The 25,974-nt window shown below is 42.6% G+C and overlaps 1 protein-coding gene across 1 annotated transcript in view; it reads left to right on the plus strand.

The window, feature by feature from the left end:
* TFEC (transcription factor EC) overlaps nucleotides 1–24,750 on the plus strand; it is a 184,016-nt gene extending 159,266 nt beyond the window's left edge. The window contains exons 6-9 of the mRNA XM_063927239.1: nucleotides 12,351–12,401; nucleotides 14,410–14,485; nucleotides 16,553–16,700; nucleotides 21,863–24,750. Of these exons, the coding sequence (XP_063783309.1) occupies nucleotides 12,351–12,401; nucleotides 14,410–14,485; nucleotides 16,553–16,700; nucleotides 21,863–22,219 (632 nt within the window). The 3' untranslated portion in view covers nucleotides 22,220–24,750. The remainder of the gene's footprint in view (nucleotides 1–12,350; nucleotides 12,402–14,409; nucleotides 14,486–16,552; nucleotides 16,701–21,862) is intronic.
* Nucleotides 24,751–25,974: the final 1,224 nt, after the last annotated feature.

The following is a 25,974-nucleotide window of genomic DNA, read 5'->3' on the forward strand; positions in this document are numbered from 1 at the left end:
CATGAGGATGGAAGCACTCATCCTCTCGCTAGAAAACTGCAGTGCCACTCCTAGATGGGCCAGTTGTTTGTGTCGGCCACTTGGGTCACTTAGCTTAGCCATCCAGCGACCTTGGTGCACCTCTTTTTTTCTTTGCATCATGTGCTGTTTGGGGACTATTTTTTAAATCTGCCATCCTGTCTGACACTGCAGTGCCACTCCTAGATGGGCCAGGTGTTTGTGTCGGCCACTTGGATCGCTTAGCTTAGTCACACAGCTACCTCATTGCACCTTTTTTTTCTTTTCATCATGTGCTGTTTGGGTTCTATTTTTTAAATCTGCCATCCTTTCTGACACTGCAGTGCCACTCCTAGATGAGCCAGTTGTTTGTGTCGGCCACTTGGGTCTCTTAGCTTAGCCATCCAGCGACCTTGGTGCACCTCTTTTTTTCTTTGCATCATGTGCTGTTTGGGGACTATTTTTTAAATCTGACATCCTGTCTGACACTGCAGTGCCACTCCTAGATGGGCCAGGTGTTTGTGTCGGCCACTTGGATTGCTTAGCTTAGTCACACAGCTACCTCATTGCACCTCTTTTTTTCTTTGCATCATGTGCTGTTTGGGGACTATTTTTTAAATCTGCCATCCTGTCTGACACTGCAGTGCCACTCCTAGATGGGCCAGGTGTTTGTGTTGGCCACTTGGGTCGCTTAGCTTAGCCGTCCAGCGACCTCGGTGCAAATTTTAGGACTAAAAATAATATTGTGAGGTGTGAGGGTGTTCAGAATAGACTGGAAATAAGTGGAAATTATGGTTATTGAGGTTAAAATGGGATCAAAATGACCCCCAAATTCTATGATTTTAGCTGTTTATGAGTGTTTTTGTTAAAAAACACTCGAATCCAAAACACACTCGAATCCGACTAAAAACTTTCAGGGAGGTTTTGCCAAAACGCGTCCGAATCCAAAACACGGCTGCGGCACCAAATCCAAAACCAAAACACAAAACCCGAAAAATTTCCACGGCACATCACTATATGTAATACCGACAGTCAGGATGCCGGACGTCAGTATCCCTACAACCAGGGGCGGATCTAGACATTTCTTTTAGGGGGGATGGTTTAAGAATTAGGGGTCTATTCATAAAAAAAGGAAAAATTTAATAAGTATCAATTCATTTTTCCTTTTTCACTTTCGTGTTTTAGTTTTGGCTTGGTTTTGCCAAAACCACCCTTTTGTGTTTTGGTTTTGGATCTGGATGATTTTTAAAAAAAAACCATAAAAATGGCTAAAATCACAGAATTTGGGGGTGATTTTGATCCTGCAGTGTTATTAACTCAATAACATTCATTTCCACTCATTTCCAGTCTATTCTGAACACTTCACATCTCACAATATTGTTTTTAGGCCAAAAGGTTGCACCGAGGTTGCTTGATGACTAAGCTAAGCGACACAAGTGGACAACACAAACACCAGGCCCATCTAGGAGTGGCACTGCAGTGTCAAACAGGAGGGCAGATATAAAAAAGGCCCCAAACAGCACATGATGCAAAGAAGAAAATGAGGAGTGGCATTGCAGTGTCAGACAGGATAGCACTTTTCAAAAACTAGGCCCCAAACAGCACCTCATGCAAAGATGTGGAAGAGGTGCAATGAGGTAGCTTTATGACTAAGCCAAGCGACACAAACAATTGGCCCATCTAAGAGTGGCACTGCAGTGGCGGACAGAAGGGCAGATATAAAAAAAGGCCCCAAACAGCACCTCATGCAAAGATGTAGAAGAGGTGCAATGAGGTAGCTGTATGACTAAGCCAAGTGACACAAACAATTCCCACTGGAATTATACAGCAATATCACTGGAATTATACAGCAATATCACTGGAATTATACCGCAGTATCACAGGAATTACACAGCAATATCACTGGAATTATACGACAATATCACTGGAATTATACGGCAGTATCACAGGAATTATACAGCAATATCACTGGAATTATACGGCAATATCACTGGAATTATACGCCAGTACCGCTGGACATATACGGAACTGTCAGACAGGATGGCACTTTAAAAAAATAGTCCCCAAACAGCACATGATGCAAAGAAGAAAAAGAGGTGCAAGATGGAATTGTCCTTGGGCCCTCCCACCCACCCTTATGTAGTATAAACAGCACACTTTAACAAACTAACCATTTCAGCGACAGGGTCTGCCACACGACTGTGGCTGAAATGACTGGTTTGTTTGGGCCACCACCAAAAAAGAAACAATCAATCTCTCCTTGCACAAACTGGCTCTACCGAGGCAAGATGTCAACCTCATCCTCCGATTCCTCACCCTTTTCAGTGTGTACATCCTCCTCCTCACAGAGTAGTAACTTGTCCCCACTGGAATCCACCATCACATGTACCTGTGTGCTTTCCGGAGACAATTGCTGGTCAAGGTCTACTCAGAGGAATTTATAATTAATTTTGATGAACATCATCTTCTACACATTTTGTGGAAGTAACCTCCTACGCCGATCGCTGACAAGGTTACTGGCTGCACTAAACACTTTTTCGAAGTACACACTGGAGGGGGGGGGCAATTTAGGTAAAATAAAGCCAGTTTGTGCAAGGGCATCCAAATTGCCTCTTTTTCCTGCCAGTATACATACGGACTGTCTGACATGCCTACTTGGATGCTGTCACTCATATAATCCTCCACCATTCTTTCAATGGTGACATAATCATATGCAATGACAGAATAGACATGTCTGTAATCATTGGCTGGTCCTTCAGTTTGGACCAGATGTCAGCTTTTGCTCCTGATTGCCCTGCATCACCGCCAGTGGGTGGGCTAGGAAATCTTATCCTTTTCCTTACAGCCCCAGTGGCGGGAGAAATTGAAGGAGGAGCTGTTGACTGGTCACATTCCGCTTGAGTTGATAATTTACTCACCAGCAGGTCTTTGCACCTCTGCACACTTGTGTCTGCCGGAAAGAGATACAACATAGGCTTTAAACCTAAGATCAAGCACGGTGGGCAAAATATAGTGCTCTGATTTCAACAGATTGACCACCCTTGAATCCTGGCAAAGCGAATGAAGGGCTCCATCCACAAGTACCACATACTTAGCGGAATTGCTCCATCCAAGCTCCTCCTTCAATTTCTCCAGATGCTTCTGCAAAAGCCTGATGAGGGTAATGACCTGACTCATGCTTGCAGTGTTTGAACTGACTTCACGTGTGTCAAGTTCAAAGGGTTGGAAAAACTTGCACAACATGGAAATCATTCTCCACTGTGCTTGAGTCAGGTGCATTCCCCCTCCTTTGCCTATATCGTAGGTGGATGTATAGGCTTTAATGGCCTTTTGCTGCTCCTCCATCCTCTGAAGCATATAGAGTGTTGAATTCCACCTCGTTACCACCTCTTGCTTCAGTTGATGGCAGGGCAGGTTCAGGAGAGTTTGCTGGTGCTCCAGTCTTCGGCACACAGTGGCAGAATGTCGAAAGTTTCCCGCAATTTTTTGGGCCACCGACAGCATCTCCTGTAAACCCGTCATTTTTCAAAAAATTCTGTACCACCAAATTAATTGTATATGCAAAACATGGGATGTGCTGGAATTTGCCCAGTTGTAATGCACGCACAATATTGGTGGCATTGTCCGATATCACAAATCCCCAGGAGAGTCTAAGTGGGGTAAGCCAATGCGCAATGATGTTCCTCAGTTTCCGTAAGAGGTTGTCAGTGGTGTGCCTCTTATGGAAAGCGGTGATACACAGCGTAGCCTGCCTAGAAACAAGTTGGCATTTGCGAGATGCTGCTACTGGTGCCGCTGCTGCTGCTGTTGTTGCTGTGGGAGGCACTATATCTACCCAGTGGGCTGTCACAGTCATATAGTCCTTAGTCTGCCCTGTTCCACTTGTCCACATGTCCGTGGTTAAGTGGACACTGGATACAACCGCATTTTTTAGGACACTGGTGACACTTTTTCTGATGTATGTGTACATTCTCGGTATCGCCTGCCTAGTGAAGTGGAACCTTGATGGGATTTGATACTGGGGACACACTACCTCAAACAATTCTCTAAGTCCCACTGAACTAATGGTGGATACCGGATGCACGTCTAACACCAATATAGCTGTCAAGTCCTCAGTTATCCACTTTGCAACAGGATGACTGCTGTAATATTTCATATTCCTCACAAAGGACTGTTGGACAGTCAATTGCTTAGTTGAAGTAGTTCAAGTGGTCTTCCAACTTCCCCTCTGGGATGACGATCGACTCCCAACAGCAACAACAGCAGGAACATCAAGCGTACCACTCAAGGATCCTCCGGAGGAATCCCGGTTAGAAGAGGACTCCTCAGTCTTGCCAGTGGCATGCAGTACTACTGATGTTCCTGACTGAGGAGGAAGTTGACGCTAAGGGAGTTGGTGGTGTGGCTTGCAGGAACTTGGGTACAACAGGTAGAAGGGATTTAGGTGTCAGTTGACTGCTTACGCTCTTACCCAAAGTTTCACAACTTGACACTGACTTATGATGAATGCGCTGCAGGTGACGTATAAGGGAGGATGTTCCTAGATGGTAAACGTCCTTACCCCTACTTATTACAGATTGACAACACATGACTTGACACCTGTTGTCCGGATTGGTGGAGAAATAATTCCACACCAAAGAGGTGGCATTTTTGGTATTTTGCCCAGGTATCACAATGGGCTTCTTCATCCTACGGACAACAGGTGTCTCCCCCAGTGCCTCATTTAAACAAACCACATCACCATCAGAATCCTCATCGTCAACTTCCTCCTCAGCGCCAGCAAAACCAATATCCTCATCCTGGTGTACTTCAACAGTGACATCTTCAATTTGAATATCAGAAACTGGACTGTGGGTGCTCTTTCCAGCACATGCAGGGGACATGCAAATGGTGGAAGGAGCCACCTCTTCCACGTCCAGTGTTGGGAAGGTCAGGCATCGCAACCGCTGACACACTTAGACTCTCCTTGGAGATTTGAGATACCATCTTAGAATGCAAAGTTCTTTACTGTACTTTTTCCATCTTAACTCTTAGCATTTTTCTAGTGGGAGGATAAAGGCTTCCATCGTCATGTGAAGCTGAACCACTAGTCATGAACATAGACCAGGGCCTTAGCCGTTCCTTGCCACTCCATGTCATAAATGGCATATTGGCAAGTTTACATTTCAGACCATTTCAATTTCTTTTTTTGGGTCTTTTTACTGAACTTTGGCTTTTTGGATTTTACATGCCCTCTACTATCACATTGGGCATCGGCCTTGGCAGTTGACGTTGATGGGATTTCATCATCTATGTCATGACTAGTGGCAGCAGCTTCAGCACTAGGAGGAAGTGGTTCTTGATCTTTCCCTATTTTATCCTCCAAATGTTTGTTCTCCATTTTTTTCTGGAGTTATATAACACAATATGTGGCACAGGATAACATACCCCTACACCTCACAGGGCAAACCCTGTAAAAATTATTTGGATTAAATATTAATAACCCCTTTATACAGCACGGGATAGCACCACTGAATTTATATGGCAGCACCACTGGACTGGATTTATATGGAATTATATGGATTTATATGGAATTATACAGCAGGATCACTGGAATTATACTGCTGGATCACTGGAATTATATGCCAGTACCACTGGAATTATACAGCTGGATCACTGGAATTATATGGCAGTACCACTGGAATTATACGGCAGGATTACTGAAATTATACGTCAGGATTACTAGAATTATACGACAGTACCACTGGAATTATATGGCAGGATTACTGTAATTATACGGCAGGATACTGGAAATTTATGGCAGGATTACTGTATATATACATCAGGATTACTGGAATTATACGCCAGTACCACTGTAATTATACAGCAGGATCACTGGAATTATACACCAATACCACTGTAATTTGCGGCAGGATTACTGGAATTATAGATCAGGATTACTGGAAGTATACGGCAGTACCACTGTAATTATACATTAGGATTACTGGAATTATACGATAGTACCACTGGAATTATAGGACAGGATTACTGGAATTATACGGCAGGATTACTGGAATTATACGCCAGGATTACTGGAATTATACAGCAGGATCACTGGACATATACGGCAGGATCACTGGACATTTACGGCAGTACGACTGGACATATATGGCAGCACAGGGACACCACCACTGGACTGATGCAGGAAAATACACCACAACTGAACTGATGCAGCACAACACAGCACCCTATGCAGCAGTATTGGACATATGGCAGCAGAGGACACCACTGTGACTGGTCACTGGACTGACTGATGCACAGGACACTGTCACTGGTTTGATGCAGAACAACACAGCAACACTGTAAGGGACATATTATAAAGCAGCACTGGACATATGGCAGCAAAGCACACCACCACTGTGACTGGACTGATGCAGCACAACACATCACCACTGAACTGATGTAGCACAACACTGGACAGCACTGGACATATGGCAGCAGAGGACACAACACTGACTGGACAGATGCAGCACAAGACATGGAAACTGAGGACACAGAGAATGGAGACACATCCTCTCTCTACACTCTCCAATGAGAGTGAAAATGGTGGCTACGCGCGGCTCCTTATATGGAATCCAAACCCTGCATGAATCTGACAGCGGGATGATGACGTTTTGCCTCATTTTGGTTTCCGAGTCAGGCGGAAAAACCCGAGCCTGACTTGGATTCTGGCTCGGAGCGTGAAAGCCGGTAGGGTTCAGCTCTCTGAGAACTGAACCCGCTCATGTCTAATACTTATAACTATGTGGCAGATAAAATATGGAATGGACTGTGTTGGGCGCCAGATGACAACGTACAACAGAGTATCACAATAAGTAACAGAATGCTCAATAACTAAAGAAAATATATTAAGCAGACATCCCTTTACAATACTTTAGTTCAGGCGTGTAGAGGGGTCTCTGAATTCCTCATATGCAGAAGGGCAATCTCAGCAGAAACGGATAGTGGGAGTATAAATAATCCTCAGACCAGCGTGTTCTTTAATACCAGATAGCCTCCCGGGAAATGGCGTCCTGGATTTTACGGCAAAAAACTCCTGCCACAGACAGCAAAGAAAGCACCCCCAGCTGCGTCTGAGGATTATTTATCCTCCCACTATCCGTTTCTGCTGAGATTGCCCTTCTGCATATGAGGAATTCACCCTTCCGGCAAAGCAACACGGTGTCCTGGGCTCCAGTGACGCTCTCTGCTCCGGTGGTCCCCCTCTACGGTGCTTGGTATCAGACAGTGGGCCATTCTGCGCATGTGCCGCATGCTGACCCTCCCAGAAGGCCGCGGAGGCTGAAGGGAGGTCAGGGGGTGGAGCCAGTATTGGATGTGGACAGAGAGCAGGGAAGCATTGAGCTTCCCTGAAGTTCCTGCACCACAGTTCAGGTTGCGCCATCCTGAGATGGCAAACCTGAACTCCATGGAGAAGTAGAAAGCTTTCCGCTCCTTCATGAATTGCACTCACCATACTATTGCCAGAGCAGCAGTGGGGGTCAGGGTGACAGTCTGTTCCTGAAACCAGGGGTGTATCTACCCATTGGCCAGGATGTCACTTGCCAGGGGCGCCAGCCGAGGAGGGGCGCCGCCCTGCAGTGCCACCCTCGACCAATGAGTGGAATCACTTAGTAGTGGCATCGCCTGGGCTGGAGGATCTCACAGTAGGCAGGAACAGGCGCAGGTGTTCGGCACTAGTGAAGAACGTGAAAGTAAACTACAGTTCCCAGCAGCCCTTGGGAGTTTACTTTCACTTTCTTCACAAAGTGTGGTGCAGTGCTAAAGTGTGGTGTTCCTGCCTACTGTGCAATCCTCCAGCCCAGGTGATGCCCAGCTCATCACATTAGGTACTGCAACATATTAATTGATCTGTGCTTTGAGGGGGGAGACTATGTGCTGGGAGGGGAGAGTATTATATGCAGGGAGAGGACTATATGCAGGGAGGGTGGAGATTCTGTGATGTGAGAGGAGAGGACTATATGCAGGGAGAGGGGAGACCTTGTCTATGTGCAGGGAGGGGGGAGACGATGGCTATGTGCAGGGAGGGGGGGAGACCATGGCTATTTGCAGGGAGGAAGATGGACACTACGTCTATGTGCTGGGAGCAGGATGGACACTACGTCTATGTGCTGGGAGCAGGATGGACACTACGTCTATGTGCTGGGAGCAGGATGGACACTACATCTATGTCATGGGAGCGGGATGGGGACTAAGTCTATGTGCTGGGAGCGGGATGGGGGCTAAGTCTGTGTGCTGAGAGCGGGATGGGGACTATGGCTATGTGCTGGGATTGGGGCGATGGCTATGTGCTGGGGGAGGCTATGGCTATGTGCTAGGAGGGGGGAGAGGAGACTACGGCTATGTGCTGGGGGAGACTATGGTTATGTCCTGGGAGGGGGATGGAGACCATGGCTATGTGCTGTGAGGGGGATGGAGACTACAGCTATGTGCTGGGAGGAGATTATGGATATGTCCTGGGAGGGGGATGGGGGCTATGGCTATGTGCTGGGAGGGGGATGGAGACTATGGCTATGTGTTGGGTGGGGGATGGGTACTACGACTATGTGCTGGAGACAGGAGGTTATCTACCCATTGGCCAGGATGGCCAATGGGTAGATAATATATCACTACATCACCACTACTAGATAGTGCGCAGAGATATATCACTACATCACCACTACTAGATAGTGCGCAGAGATACCTTTTCACTGCCATTAATATTTGATTATACTCCCTGACTGCAGGAAACATCGCTGGGCAGCGCCCCTCCTTGGCAAGGCACTGCTGATTTCTCCACAGTGCGACAAGGATTACTGTGCGGGCATGATGTGTAAGGGGCACTATGGTGTGACATAATGTGTATAAGGGGTACTACTGTGTAATGTCATTTGAATTGGGAGTACTATTGTGTGGTCATGCCCCTTTCCCACAAGATCATGCACCTTTTTTGCCTATGCACCTTCCTTATTTCAAATATGGAGGTCAGTCCCTTACTTTGCCAGGGGTGCCCAGTCCCCTAGATACACCTCTGCCTGAAACAAACAGGTTTGTGTGTTCACACCCTTCACACTCTGTGCCTGACAGTGCTGCAGGAGACTTCCACCAAGGGGTGAATGTAACACCTCAAGATGGTATCTTTGTCCCAGGAGAAAGAGGAAAACTTCTTTAGAAGAAAAATAGAATATTGCCACACAAGTGAAACACAACCTCACTGTAAATGTCTAGACATATAGGCTACAACCAAGTGATGTGGGATGGTGGGAGAAATATACAAATATTATTACTTCTGGAAGAAAGTGCCCTTAGCATTAAGTGAGGTCAGAGGGCCCAATACAGATAGCAGATACCATTTTTACATTGAGGACTGCACTGCCTGTAACCTGTCTTTGAGTAGCAACATCTCATGTTACAAGCAATCTGTATAGACCTCTATCTCTTCACCGAACACTGCTGTTATCACACTGCATGTCATTCCTCCCTTCACTGATTGCTGCAAACTCTGACTCTGAGGTTTGTGCAGACATCGGTGTAAGCTGCACAATGCACAGATACATATCAGGACACTAACCTCAGCTTAGCAGCTGCAGTCAAGGAGGAGACCACATTACTGCTGAAGAGGAGAAGGAAGGTGTGGAGGGGGCTCCTGCTGCAGCTGAGGTTCCATTACGTAGGACACTGGGCAGCAGGACTCGGAGAGACAGACTCCTGTCCCACTCCCAGTAGTGCATTGCAGTGGGCTGGCAGGCTTACAGCACGCAGGGAGAAAATGGCAAAACCATGTGGAAGTGAGTGAGAGAGGAACAGGGGAGGAAGGCCAGCTCTGATTGGCCGGGACTCAGGAGGGGGAGAGCTCTCTCTTTTCTCTGCACAAGTGCTGCTGGCTCAGTCCCGTCTCACCCAGCAGTGACTCACTCTACTGAGTGAGTGACTAATGCCAACCTCCGGCACACTGTGCACACAGCCACATGTGGTAGAGACCTGTATGTCAGGGAGGGCATTTGCCCTAATCGCCCCCGCTAAATCCGCCAGTGCCGACAACGTCATCCCGATCGTCAGTATGCCGAAAGTGGGGTGAGTGCAAAGAGTTCCCTTGCGGGCTGGCTGTGCTCACCATGCTGAACTCGCGACAGATTCTATTCCCACTATATGGGTGTCGTGGACAACCACGAGTTGGAATAGCCCCTGTGAGCCGGGATTCCGGCTGGTGGCAATGTCAGCAGTCGGAATTCTGGCATCTGTATCCTGACCACCGGGATCCCGACTGCCGGCAATTTAACTGCTTCCTATTTTGAACAATCCCCTTCTCTAATAGATGCAGCATTGTGTATAACAGTGTTTACTCCCTTTGATTGTAAACTTTGCAATCAATACGGGAGTGATATAGAAGAAGGAAGTGAGTAAAGTGGCTGTTCTGTTTCATTAATGCATTCAATTTGTATATTTAAATGTTTTTCTAAATTCATGTGTTTACACATACAGCATGATGTACCTCATTATCTGGTTTTTTTTTTTTAACACATTTCCGTATGTACTAAGACCTTGATTTCTGGGCTTCGGTGTGGTAGGTAATGCAAGTTTTTTTAGTACATCCCGCCCATAATCTGCATCCTAATGTATAAATTCATGTCACCAGCATGTTGTATCTCTAGCCAGCCACTACACTATGCTCAAGATTAGGTTCTCACTTAAGTTATAGGGGTTTTCCACTTGCATAAAATCCCTTTCTTTGTGACTGAATCACCACCTTCTCATACTAGAAGCTACGGGAAGTTTTTTTAAATTAAAAAACAAGGAGCAGCCCTTTAGTCTCTGGTTTTTGGTCAGTGTGTGGGCCATGCTGTTTATTACTGCAGCACACAGTCCTGGCTTTTAACAGTCTATGGCGGGATCCTCTTTATCTGCACCATGTGCCACATGCTGCCTATTACCATAGAGAATGCAGCACATGGAAAATTAATTTACAAGGTGCAGAACCTGCCGTCACTTCTCAATCAAAGGACACTTGACACTTCCAATAGAAGTAGATTTGTTCTGTATGTGTACATTTCCCCATCTTTCATATGTGCCTCTGTGCACATGTTATGTGTGGGCACATATATTTATGCCTTTGTATGTTTCAGCCCATTTTTTCTTTGGCCTTGTCATTATCTCTCCCTCTGCCACCACTTATGTGTTTTCCTCTATCCCGTTTGTGTTTGTGTGTCACTGCATTGCGAGTGTCTGTCCTTTTTCTTCTACCTCTTTTTATGTATGTCTGTCTACTTTACGCTTCTCATCCCAGCTGTATCCCAGGCACACATTTGGATGGGCTTCCAGTTCCCAAGAAAAACCCTGGAACTGTGCTTAGATCGCCTCATACTGATATCAGCAACTGCATAGGTTTAGATTTCATTGTTTTTAAAACATTTATAAATCTTCATTAAAAAAGTCATTCAAAGAATAAAGCATCTTTTTAACTAAATTTGTTACCACCATTCCTGGGATGGCAATTACAGAAGAAGTTTTGTGGTTGTACAGGTTATAGACCTGATTCTGATATAAATGATATAGTATTTTGCACAAGTGGAAGGAAGCGGCAGAGCACTATTGCTCATCTAATGTTCTAATGCATTTTCAAAATATTCCTGAGACTATGGGATGTATTAACTAAGGTGGGAGTTTTTTTTAGAAGTGGAGATTTTGCACATAGCAACCAATCAGATTACACTTAACATTTATCTAGCTTCTTCTAGAAGATAATAGCTAGAATCTGATTGGTTTTCATGGGTAACATCCGCACTTCTAAAAAACCTCACACCTTAGTAAATATACCCCTATGTATCTCCTGTGCGCTGCATCTGCAACTCCGACTCTGTGCATAACATATCTGGATGCATGCCCAGTGTTACTTAGAGACAGCTCCACTGTGTCCAACATTGCCGCTGCATCCGACTCAGAATAAGGCCTACTGTCTCAGCCATTCCCTACAACAGTATGCAATCTACATGGACAACAACTTGTGCTAAATTTGCTGTCTGTCCTCCACCGTGTGATTTTAGATTAAAATGCAGTCATAAAACTCACATATACAAAGAGGACCATGCTGCCAAGCTTGTTTACTATCACATAAATATTAGCAAATGTGCACCAATGAAAACTGTGTTTATGTTACTGTACTAGGAAGAATGTGTATTTGTGACTGTTTGTAAATATTGTAAGCAATAATCTATTTACAAGCTTGTAAAGAAACAAAATACATAAAGCAAATTCTATTTTATTGTATGTATTGTCTTATCTGTAATAACATACATTCGGATTCACAGTATTAATGTAGACATTTTTGTCAGTTACAGATACGAGAACAATGGCCAAAGAGAGGCAGAAGAAGGACAATCATAACCTTAGTAAGTATATCAACGTATAGCACTACAGTACAATTGGATGTAATACAATAACCATCTTTGGGGCAGATGTATTCAGCCTTGGAGAAGTGATAAAGCAGTGATAAGTGGAAGGTGATAACACACCAGCCAATCATTATGTGTTTGAAAAATGACAGGAGTTGATTGGATGGTGCGTTATCACCTTCCACTTATCACTTCTTTATCACTGCTTTATCACTTCAGAATCTGTTGTGAGGAAGCACTCTCACTCAAGCAGAAGGCAGAAAATACTTTTTATTTCACCTCATCAGTGATATGGTCCATCAAAAATGTGGACACCTATTGGTCCTTTTTCAAGTTCACCAATTCCATACAATGCCATAGGTGAATGTGAAGGTGGTGTTACTAACTTGGTGGCTTCCAGATATAGGAACACTACCTGTATATACTCAGTAATCCTGTATATGAAATCTTTACATAAAGTTCTATACAGGGTTTACCAAAGTGTCTAGTAAATAATCCCAGTTACTAATCAAAAACTTACAGCTGCAGATCAACTTTCCCAGAATCCTAGCACTTCATATACAGATTCAAACTAATTCGCAATCAGATGTACAAATGGCACACATCTAATTGATCAGTGTAATCTAGCAAAGTAGTTTAGTCACATCCGTTTGTTTTATTTATGTGAATAAGAGGCACATTTTGAGTGGGAAAAGCACTTGACATAGTATTGTTGCCAGGGCTAAGAGGGACTGTTTGGCACAATTAAAGCTACAGTGTATGAGTACACATCTGTAGGTGGTCTGTAACATGTGATCTGTTAGGTTTCCTGAGGACTAAGAATCACTATTACAGAGGAAGACTGAGAAGTGCTAATATAGACTCTAGAGCATGATTGAAAACTGCAGACAGCATAATCATAGTTATAACACAGCTGCTCTGATAGTGCAGCTGTGTTATAACTATGATATATGGATACCACTAGGTAAGTAACACTACCTTCACATTCATATATGATGAAAGTTATGGAATACTGTAGAGTACTGTTTGACAAGGTGAAATAAAAAGTCTTTTCCTGCCAAAATAATTGGTGAGTGCCCTTTCTAACGATTGACGGGAAAAATGTCATTAGTTTCTGTAACAACTTGCTACTGGACATCATCAAATTAATGATAGGTAGAGACAAATAAGGAAGGGGCTAGATGCATCATCGCTTGGAAAGTGATAAAATGGAGAGTGAAAAAGTACCAGCCAGTCAGGTCCTAATTGCCATGTCATAGGCTGTGTTTGAAAAAATGTCAGTTAGGAGCTGATTGGCTGATACTTTTTCACTCTCCATTTTATCACTTTCCAAGCGATGATGCATCTAGCCCAAGATATGTAAAGGAAGCAGCACTAATCCCAGCAAATAAGATGCCAACATTTAATTTTTTCCATACAGGCAGCATATCATGATTTTAAAAGTAACAAGTTAAATTGACAAGACATATTGTAAACTGTTTTAACCGGATTCTCTTACCTTACATGGGTGTATAAATAGCTCTGTCTGTGCACTTAGCGGCATACGTACTTACTAATGTTTATCCAAAGAAAAAGATGGTGTACAGTAAAAAATAATATGCATAACTTCCTTGTGTGGTGTTTTATTTATTCCCGGAGTGCCACCAATACTCACTACTTGTCTATGCTACGTCGCTGTACTTAGTCAGCTGTCGGCACTGAGGGGACCAGGAGCAGATTCCCCTGAGTGATTTGGAGTGCTCGCTGCTGCTAGTCATTGTGTGTGTGTGTATATGTATATATAAATATATAGATATATAGATATGTATAGCTCTGTCTGTCTATCTATCTATATACACACACACACACACACACACACACACACACACACACACACACAAACACACACACACACACACACACACACACACACACACACATTTCTAGACTTCACTAACTTTCCTAGGAATGTCTCCTTATGTAGCTTGGAATAGGACGTCATGAATAATTAATTTCTATTTAACAGTTGAACGGCGGAGACGATATAATATTAACTACAGGATCAAAGAACTTGGAACAATGATCCCAAAGTCAAATGATCCGTAAGTTTATATCCACTCTTTAATGGATAAAACAGTAATAAAATGTTTATACTTATGGTTTTGGCCTGTTTATATAATCCAGTAATAAGAGCACTGTCTACCTCTGTGTACAAGCTGCTATTTACAATACAGTTTTATTGCACATTAAAATCCAAGTTTATTTTCTAGTACATGTTAATGCATTTCAATAAACTTTTACAAGATGCGTTACATTTTTAAAGTTTTAAACTAAAGGGGTCTATTTACTAAGCCTTGGAGGGAGATAACGTCAACGGAGATAAAGTACCAGCCAATCGGCTCCTAACTGTAATTTTTCAAACACAACCTGCCTGTGACATGGCAGTTAGAAGCCGGTTGGCTGGTACTTTATCTCTATCCACTTTATCTCCATCTAAGGCTTCGTAAATAGACCCCTAACTTGGTGTTGTCTTGTTCAAGTAAATAGTAAGTGGAAACATTTCACACATCTCATTACATATTCTGTGTGCTCATTACCAGGGTTGCCATCAGTATTTGTGGGGCCCAGGACCGACAAAATAGGCAAATTAAGTCCCCACAGTAATGCTCCTGACACCATATTATATCCACACAGTTATGCCCCTGTCACCAAATTGTTCCCTACACAGTAATGCCCCTCACACCATGTTATGCCCATCATCATATTATGCCCCACACAGTAATGTCTGTGACACCATATTATGCCCCCACAGTAATGCCCTTGTCATCATATTACGCCCCACACAGTAATTATAACAGTACCTGCTCATTTTCAGGGGTTCAACTCGCTGTCAGGGGATTCCCGACCCCCCTACTCCCGCTGTTCGCGCCTGCTTCAAATTAAAACTATTGAAAACATCCATCCCAAAATGGCCACTGCCTCAGAGGAGACAGTTATTAAAGATAATAGAGGCACCTCCTCTAGTATCTTTAATAACTGTCTACTTTGAGGTGGCAGCCATTTTGAAAGGGACATTTTCAATACAGCACTGCGGAGGGTGGAGGGACGGTGGCACGAGCAGCCTGGGACTTCTCTTCTCTGTCAGAGAGGCTGGGCCCCGGACAGCTGTGACCCCAGCATCCCCCTGATGGCAGCCCTGCCTATTACATATACAGTATGATCATTACATATACTGTGTGCTCATCACATACAGTATACTGTGTGCTCATTACATATACAGTGTGCTTATTTTACACATACAGTGTGATTATTTTACAGATTCAGTGTGCTTATTACATATACTGTGTCCTCCTTCTGCAGCTCATACCAAGTTAACTCACATAATATCACTTCCTAAAGAAATCTGGGGAGGGTGTCCTACCCACTATTAATTTCATGGTATAATACACAATGTACTGTATTTGTACAATTTGACCTATGGCCAGAGCAAATCATACAGTAATGTATCACCATTTATTAGAAGATATATGATGTGTATTTACACTAGCTTTTGAATGTGTTTTACAGATAAAATTAGATTTAGGTCAATATATTTTATAATCTCTGGTTAGAAAAGAAATAAATACCTGAATAGTTTCTATGTATATTATATTACGTACAATTTTGAATAAGAATCCACTATTCAGAATATAGTTTATTTTACTATTCACAATGAGCCCCTCTCTCTTTCCTGAAAAGGATGACATATAAAGAATATTATGCCTAAAATGATCTTTAAAAATGTAATCTGAATTCTTTGGCAATGTACATTTTCTTCTCTATTAATGTATAAGTACTGCACATAGATTTTAATCTCAGAGTTAATAATAAAAGCAATTTTCACTTAAAATATAAAAACTGTAATGGTAAAATCATGATAATACATTTAGTACTCTCACAAAAAGTCTCTCTATTAGTTTCTTTTGACACATATTTTCATTCCAGGATCAATTTTACTATATAAGGACTTCTTAACTATTCTATTAAAATTCCCATTCAGAAGCAATAATATCTAACAGTGAATAATAGTCATGTAAATCATTATTTCAGGTTAATGTAAAAGATTTTGTAAGTTCTTATAAATTCTGCTGATGCGCACAATTGTGAAAAGGTTATTTCTCCTTTTGCAGTGATATGCGTTGGAACAAAGGAACTATTTTAAAAGCTTCAGTAGAATACATCAAGTGGCTACAAAGAGAACAACAAAGAGGTAGAGAATTAGAACACAGACAAAAAAAATTAGAACAAGCCAATAGAAGATTGCTGCTTCGTATTCAGGTTGGTTTAGTAAGAACGAAAATATTCATAAAATCTTCCGCATCAGTTCTAACAGATTATATCATTTATCAATTCTGTTATACACTGTGTCTATTTGTTACTCCAATATGTGCTTTACCTTTTTACAGGGACCATGTATATGAATGCATTTCTGATACGATTATATAAACAGTGCATTGGTTTGGACAGTGTAGTTTGAAAACGTGCAGTACTTACAAACAAATATATTTGTTCTTGACTTGCAGCACTCAGTATAAAGTATAAACCAAGTTTGCTCACTCCATTAAAACCATCTCTATGGTACTTATTATTTATTTATTAACAGTTTCTTATATAGCACAGCAAATTCCATTGCACTTTACAGTCGGAAACAGTGATAACATAAAACAAAACAATTGCAACATAGTGAAATAAACAAGACTGGGTAATCAGGGCTGCCAAGAGAAATCCTGACCCCCCGGTACAACAACTTCCCGGGACCCCTGGAGTGGGTGTGGCCACAGCATGTATATATATATATATATATATATATATACATACATACATACGTATATATATATATATATATATATATAGACCTCTCTCTCCCTCTATAAATATAATACTAGCACTAATGTATGGATGCATGTATTATATAATATTTATATAGAATTAATAAATTGTTAGCAGCTGCCTGCCACACCACAGTGCTGTGTCTGTCACTCACAGTTCCCAATTCACAGTGTTTCAGCCTAACAGGCTAGCTCCCGACGAGGTGACAGCCCTGCTGCTGATTATTACAATTGAGCTGAGCTGCACAACTTCTTAAACCCATGGGCCACACCCAGCCAGCTGCATGCCTGCCCCTTTCAGTCCCTGCCCGTCTCTTGGATCCGGCTGATTGTGAAGAGGCCATCCAGAGCTGGCTGCAGAGATTGACTCGCGAGATGATGTCATCATCTCGTGAGATCCTAGCAGTGGTGCGGCAGATGGAAGTGGCTGTGAGGGACGTCCACAACACAGACAAACAGCCATGTGAGACACACATACATTCCTCCTCCCGGTGACCAAACCCACTACTCGCACACCCGTCCGCCCACTGATTTATAATAATGAAAAGAAGTACCCCCCCCCCCCCCAAAAAAAAAAGTCTACTGGTGTGCCCTGGCCTGGGCCCCCTGGCATGCCCGGGCCAGGGTAATCTGTACCCCCCCTCTCTCGGGCACCACTGTGGGTAATAACAGACAGTCATAGAGGTAGGAAGGCCCTTCTCGCAAGCTTACAATCTATAGGTAAGTAGGCATTGATACACAAGTATAGGTGCTATTTATTGCATAAAAGTATACCAGATTGCAAAGCTTCTTGGTGGGCTGCATGCAGTGATGCTGAGCGGGGGGGTTGGGGGGTGGGTATTAATTACCAGGGCCCAAGCCTAATGGAGTGGCCTGGGTCTGCCGCTCACTTGCTCATACCCCTTATCTGTCCACCTTGCCTGCAGTTAGTGAAGGTAGGCTGTGCAGGGAGAGGAAGGGAAGCATTCGCACTGATCGTGCCCTCCTTCTGATCTTCTCAGGCTGAGGTGCACAACGGCACCCCCTCTAGAGCGTGTGGCGCAGCTTTGTGACACCTTAATTGCTATTTTTAATTAATCATTTTTGTGAGGATGCATGGCCATAACCCCTTACATTAGGACATGCCCCCATTTGCTGGGCCTGGCCTCACTGTCTACAGCCATCGCTGTATGATATGGTCACACAGCAATGTTGGCCTGGGGTTAGGAGGATGGGAAAGTGAAAAGCGAGAAAATATGTTAGTATATGAGTGGACTCTACAGTGGGGATTTAACTGGATAGGAACGTTTATGAAGGGTATGTGGGCGGTTCTGGAATTGAATAAGCTTGTCTGAAGATGTGAGTTTTCAGGGAACTCTTGAAGGTTTGCAGACCAAAGGAGAGCCTTACTGAACATGGGAGTACATTCTACAGTGTAGGTGCAGTATTCATGAATGTAAGTGAATAATGAGTGTGGATGAGAGACATAGGGGGTAATTCCAAGTTGATCGCAGCAGGATTTTTGTTAGCAATTGGGCAAAACCATGTGCACTGCAGGGGAGGCAGATATAACATGTGCAGAGAGAGTTAGATTTGGGTGGGGTGTGTTCAATCTGCAATCTAATTTGCAGTGTAAAAATAAAGCAGCCAGTATTTACCCTGCACAGAAATAAAATAACCCACCCAAATCTAACTCTTTCTGCACATGTTATATCTGCCTCCCCTGCAGTGCACATGGTTTTGCCTCATTGCTATCAAAAATCCTGCTGCGATCAACTTGGAATTACCCCCATAGATCTTGTGAAGAGCGCAGATGTCGGGTTTGGATATATTTTGAGATGAGCTAAGAGATTTATTTATTTAGTACTTGCTTTGTGGTGTCAAATGCAATAAAATAGCTGCAAAAATCTACAGAAAGCCACCAATCATGCTAATTCAATAATGTTAGTACTTTCTGAAAACAGAAAATAAGGATATATACACTTTCCTGTTATTGGCATATTCTTGTGATAAAAATGCACTTGTTTTTTATATTATTTTCAAGCACCATCAAATAGAATGAATGGAAAATAGCCTTGTTTGAATAAAAAGAATACATTCTGAAAATTACACTCCAATCTAATCTTGCTACAACCTGACAGTGGGACAACAGAATTCAACAGGACATATTTATAAAACCAGAAACACACTATGAAAAGTGCAGCAATTCACAGAAACCAAGGGGGTCATTCCGAGTTGATTGCTCGCTAGCAACTTTTTGCTGCACTGCGATCAGGTTAAATCACAGCAAATCTGCGCATGCACCGCAATGTGCAGGCGTGTCATACGGGTACAAAGAGGATCGGTTCAGGGCAATGGATTTAACGAAGAATCCATTCGCACAGCCGATCGCAAGGTGATTGACAGGAAGAGGGCGTTTATGTGTGTCAACTGATCGTTTTCTGGGAGTGGTTGGAAAAACGCAGGCATGTCCAAGCGTTTGCAGGGCGGGTGTCTAACGTCAATTCCGGGATCAAAAAGACTGAAGTGATCGCAGTGGCTGAGTAAGTTCAGAGCTACTCAGAAACTGCCAAAAAATCTTTTGTGCCGTCGGCTGCAAAAGCGTTCGCAAACTTGCAAAGCGAAAATACACTACCCCATAGGCGGCGACTATCTGATCGCAGCACAGCAAAAAGTTGCTAGCGAGCGATAAACTCGGAATGACCCCCCAAGTACGGGGTGTAACTACTGCCAATTCAGCTGGTGCATCAGACTGAGGCCTGCGGTGATGAAGTGGCCCTTGTGTGTGTGTGTGTGTGTGTGTGTGTGTGTGTGTGTGTAGGTGGAGGTGGTGTGTGTGTGTGTGTGTGGCGGGGGGTTGTGGGGGCAGGTAGTGGGGTTTGAAACTAACCCATATTGTGGCATATTACTAACGCTTTTGTTCTGCAAACTGCCGGTGTAGGAAAGAACATAGTGCAACCAATCATATATATTGGGGGTTACAACTAATTTTATAGAATAAAGGAGGTCATAAGAGAATAAGAGGCATATTAAATTCATGTCGGATCCTTTCTGACAAGCATTGTCGGAAAGGATCCGACATAGCAGTATTCAATGAACGGCCAAATCCTCGAGGATTTGGCCTTTCCCGACAATGCCAATCCGACTTTTTAAAGTCGGATTGACATTGTCAGAAAGGACACAGAAAGGCACCCTCCTGGTAAAGACGCAGCTCCCTTCTGCTAGAGATTCATTGTGGCAGGGAGAGCAGGGAACACTGCGTCTGCAGCAGCGTAGCAGGAGGATGGGGCGCCACCGCCAGACCTCACCGTGTCCACCCAGCTCCAGCAAGCGAGGTCCCGGCTCTGGCACTGAATGTACCCATCTCTTCCTCTTAGCTCCTCCTCATCTATCCCTGCTCCATCTCCTCTCCCATCCTCCTCACCTGCTCGCCGTCTCCCCACACCACTCAAAACATGTCCCCGCTCCCCGTCTCATCTCCTTAATCCGACTTTATTTAAGGTCGGATTGAGATTGTCAGAAACGGGGCAAAAACCTGTTGGATTTGGCCTCATTTCCGACAAAAGCATGTGGTTCCGCGGCTATTCTGCCGATCCTCGTGTTTTCCAACAAGTCAGGAAAGCCCAGGGATGGAGGGACAGCCTTGGGCTTCATCCCTGGCCCTTGGGTGCCTGAAGAGGGGACCCCTTTATTTTTGGGGTCCCCACTCCCCCAGGGAACCCAGGCCATGGGTGACTAGTTGGGGGGAGTGATGCTTTGGCTGCAGGGACCTATAAAAGTGTCCCCCGGCTGTGGCATCACCTCCCTGGCTAGTGAAGCCCGGTGCTGGTTCCAAAAATACGGGGGACCCCTACGTCTTTTGTCCCTCATATTTTTGGAACTAGGACAGGTCCAAGAGCCTGGTGCTGGTTGTTTAAATATGGGGAACCCCCAATACATTTTTCCCCTGTATGTTTGCAATCAGGACTGGCTCAGAGAGCCCGGAGCTGGTTATACTTTTGGGGGGGACTTTTTTTAGAACACTTTCTTTACTTTTTTAGACAGATCTCTGTGCATGCTTCTGACTAAGTAATAAAACATGACCTAAAATCCGCATGTTTTTATTACTGCATGTTTCCTTTACTAAAAAACACAAATAATCGCATGCGAATTCCGTTTTAACCTAAAAAATCGCACCCTATTACATTTGCGATTTTTATTAAAAAAAACGCAAATTACAAAAGTGCGATTTGGTGCCATTTTTTAGACACCTATTACATCTAGCCTTATATGTTTATCAAAGGGCCCAGCCCATGCACTCTGTAATGGTTAGCCAAATCAATGTGGTTGGTGGCCACACCCCCTATGGAGACTGGCCACACCCCTAAACATGGGCCCCTACCACTGCATCCCCCCTGGTGGGCCATTCATGCTCCAGTTAGACACTGACTGCAACAATTTAAACTTAAAACAAATAAATAAATAAAATCAAGTGCAAAGTAATGTCAACTTTCATGTGCCAGATATTATTTTATAACTTTTGTATTACAAATAAAACAAATACAAAATATATATTAATATGTGTGTCACTTAAATGACCTGTCTTATTTCAAGGTAATCAGTACTTAAATCTGCACGATTCTATAATTTTAGGAACTTGAAATACAAGCCCGAGCTCATGGTCTGCCCATTCCGGCAATGTGCACAGTAGAACTATCTTCCCAGGTTATCAAGCAGCAAACATACGGAGAGAATATTTCAGAGGATTTTGCTCACCAGCTTCCCCTGTCTATTGGAAAAACGACTGATTTGTGTGATGGATCAACTGGATTTTCCGATCCCCTCTCACATTTTACAGATTTATCATTCAGTGCTGCTTTAAAGGAACAGATGTTAGAGGAAATGTCTCCATATGGAACAGACCCCTTTCTGTCTACAACATCACCAGACCTTTCCAAAGGAAGCAGCAGGAGGAGCAGCTTCACTTCTGATGATGGGGATGATCTTTGAATAGAAATGTCATCTTCTCACAAACAACAACCAGAAACTACTGTATGAAAGAATAAGCACTGAATGAACAGCTTCATTTTCTAAAACATGTATTTCAAAGTGATAAGTTTGGAGGAATATATTATTCGCCCATTCAATTACATGGAACCTAAGTGATTTTCCACTGTTACAGCTCTAATTAGTAAATACTGGTCACAATGTTGACCTCGAGGCTAAAATCATCTGGTGGCTGGGAAAAAAAGATCTTAATTCATAATTAAGTTTGAATGTCCCACTCATAATTAAGTTGCTATTTTACTACTATGGCAAATGGATCATCCTGTTAACATTTAAATTAATTATCTGTGAACGGCCATTAAAGCAGAAGATATTTACTGTGAGAAAATGTACCTTTCCTACATACAACACTATTGGGAAAGACTGATTTCCATTTTTCTCATTTCATTTCCAGCAATACTCTTTCTGCTGTACTATACTCTACAGCAGGGGCAGCCAACCCTGGTCCTCGAGAGCCACCAACAGTTAACATTTTGCAGGTCTCACAGAATCATAAGTGAAGTAATTAGCACCACCTGTGAATCTTTTCAAATGTGTCAGTGAGTAATGAATACACCTGTGCACAGTGTCGGACTGGGATATGAAGGGCCCACCGGGGGAATGCAGTTATATGGGCCCTTACTTAGGGGTGTGGCCAGCCTACAAAGGGTGTGTGGCCAGCCTCCACAGAGGCTTGAAGTACACAATAGTTTAGTGCAGTGTAATACAATATATCTACCATGTATAATACAAGTGCACAGTCTGGAACCTGATCCCTAGAGGAAGGAGTTGTGCCTCAGACAGTGGGGCCTACCGGTGGTTTCCCTGGTACCCCTGTGGGCTAGTCCGACCCTGCCTGTGCACCTGCTAGGTGGCCTGGAAAACATGAACTGTTGGTAGCTCTCGAGGACCAGGATTGGCTACCCCTGCTCTACAGTCACATCATTTCTTTTAAACTACAGACCTGTCATATTTTGTCATATTTTTCAGTACACATTGAGCATCTGAACATACGTTTAGAAGACACAGTACTGCCTCATGTTGAGTAACTCTGTTTTTTTTATCTAAGAGGCATAATTTGGCTGATGCAGAGATGAACACAAGTCAGCTTTACAGATGAATCTTGCATGCTTTTGCACTGCACATGCACCATAGCTGAGTGCATATGTCTGCAAGAGATTGCATCTTCACTTGTAGCTGAAGGAGCGTAACTTTGTGGTAGGTATGGCCATCGGTGGGTTAGCCATCGATGGTCACCATCAATGGTACTATTGATGGTTAACCTTGATGGTGTAAAACCACATGTAAAAGAAACATCAATGGTTTTACCCACTGATGGCCAGTCCTGCATAACTGTACAATGAAATGCAGGGCAATCAGGGCCCAGAGGCGTGGCTTCATGGGCATCAGAGCCAGGACTAAACTCTGTGCACTGACACTTTGAGAGAAAAAAAATCGCTAGCACTGAACCATCAATGGCAGGAAACCATACTCAACATCGACTTCAAATCATCAATGGTCAATGGCCATCACTACTTTGTGGTGGCAGGTTGTTTGCAAGTAGGCATGGATCAACCCTATCTGTGTTCTTCGTTTCATTGATGGCATCATCATTGTGCACTTGCAAATGTGTACACTTGGTTACAAGGCAAACACAGGGCAGATGTAATACCGTCCGAGTTTGTCAAACGTGTGGGATGCTGGCTGAACTTGGACATTTTTTATAAAGGGGCAATCACTTACAAAGCATGGTTTTGCCTTGTAAGTGCTTGCCCCTTTAAAAAACTCAGGCGGCATTACATCATGCCCACGGAATGAAAACATGCAAGATACATACGCTTCTCTAATAGATGTACAATGTCTTCTATTCTGCATCAGACCAAATATATTTATGTGGTAACAATGGCAAAGCCAGACGTTAGAAAGTCAGCTCTAGTAAATTCATCTAGCTTAATTAAATTAATATCACAGTGCACAGAAAAAATCTATTGTTTCTTTTAATGTGAATGACATTGAACCAATAGCATTCGGCCGCATAGCAATATTTTACAGTAATGCTCCAAACAACAGATTTCAGCTAAATTATTTCCACTGAATTATCAGGTTGAAGCTATAAAAATACTGTACATAAGTTTCATGGAAGGAACATTACTACAATTGGGAAGCCAAATAGTTATTTGATTTTTAAATAAAAACTTATTTTGTAATATTATAATTGTTTGCTATATGTATGTTATCGTAAGGGCTATATTGTTACACTTCTTTTCTGAATGATACTGTACAACAAAGACTACATTTACAGTATTACTGTTTTTCTCATGGTCAGCTACTCTACAGTAGAAAATAACAGAGCAAAGCGAGCTAAAGATAGCAATTCCTTAACCAAGGACATTTTCATACAATATAAAATTGAATTCTGGATGTAAAATACTTTGTCTTGTACTTTTGCTGTTGTTATCTCACCAATTCTTATAATAAACATAAAAAACACTTTACATTGCCAGGTATTGAAAATAATTAGTGTATGTGCTTGCTGACACTTTGTTTATCTGTAATCAGAAATGTATATGTACTGTACCAATTAAGAAAACAGAGTTGTGGAATCAGTATCACACTTTCTGACAACTCTTGGTAAGGGTCTCTTTATTTACTGGAGGCTATACTTAAACTAAATCGTTGAAAGCAAATATTTTCCAAATATTATCTTTAGCTCAGTCCACATTTGTTATGCAGTTTAAAGACAGATATATTTCCACAAGTAAAAAACCCTTGCGGCATATTTATTTTATATGCCCTAAGGTGTGTGGGAGAGCTGCGAGGTACCTTGCGGCAGATGCTCCTTAGTTACTAAAATGCTTGGGAGACTAAGTAAATAGATATAAGGAATTCCTTACGGATAGTGAGCTCTCTGTAGACAATTGTGGTTTTAGAAATGTTTAACCCAATTGGCGTTTATGGTATCCTTTCATAATATCAAGAACTCATTTATATAGATCCTTCTTGTAGAATGTAGATAACTTAATTTAAAATGCATATTTTTGTTATTTTAAGAACAAAAAAATGCAAAATCCTCAAAAATCTTTTGTACAAACAAAAATGTATGTACAAAATACTGGAATACATTTTCATGTACAGTGCACTTATGTATCCACATTTAAGGATAGCATGTCAGCTAATAGTATGTATTGGATGGCCTGTCTATGTAATTGTTTGCTCTTATAGCGGATGCCAATTTTTCTTTTAAAAAGTATATTTAAGAGAAATGATAAACTAAATAAATATCTGTTAAAAAAAATAAAGCAACTTGCTCATAATAAAATGTATTCATTTAATACAATCTTTCTTAAATAACTTTAAACACAACCTTTAAAAGTGAAATTTGGTACCGTGTGCTATTGTACTTAAATGCAGCAATAAGTTTACAGTACACCAAAATGTTTAAATGTTTCTTTCCTATGACTATGAAGGTAAATCTAGTTTCTTATACATTAATGTGCAAGTCTGAAAATTGTAACATTTTTGGATAGTGCGAAAAAGACAGCCTTCTACAACCTCTGGGATGCCTGAAGTTATTCTTACCTAACTGATTTTAAAGTGTTTTTGTAATCATGTGGCAATAGCTTTTTATCTAATTTCCAATGTACATCCATTCACTTATTATCATGCCACTTAATTACCAGATTAAAAATCATCAACATTTGTAGACTTTCCTACTGGCA

The sequence above is a fragment of the Pseudophryne corroboree genome, chromosome 6 (genome assembly GCF_028390025.1).
Source record: "Pseudophryne corroboree isolate aPseCor3 chromosome 6, aPseCor3.hap2, whole genome shotgun sequence".
NCBI lineage: Eukaryota > Metazoa > Chordata > Amphibia > Anura > Myobatrachidae > Pseudophryne > Pseudophryne corroboree.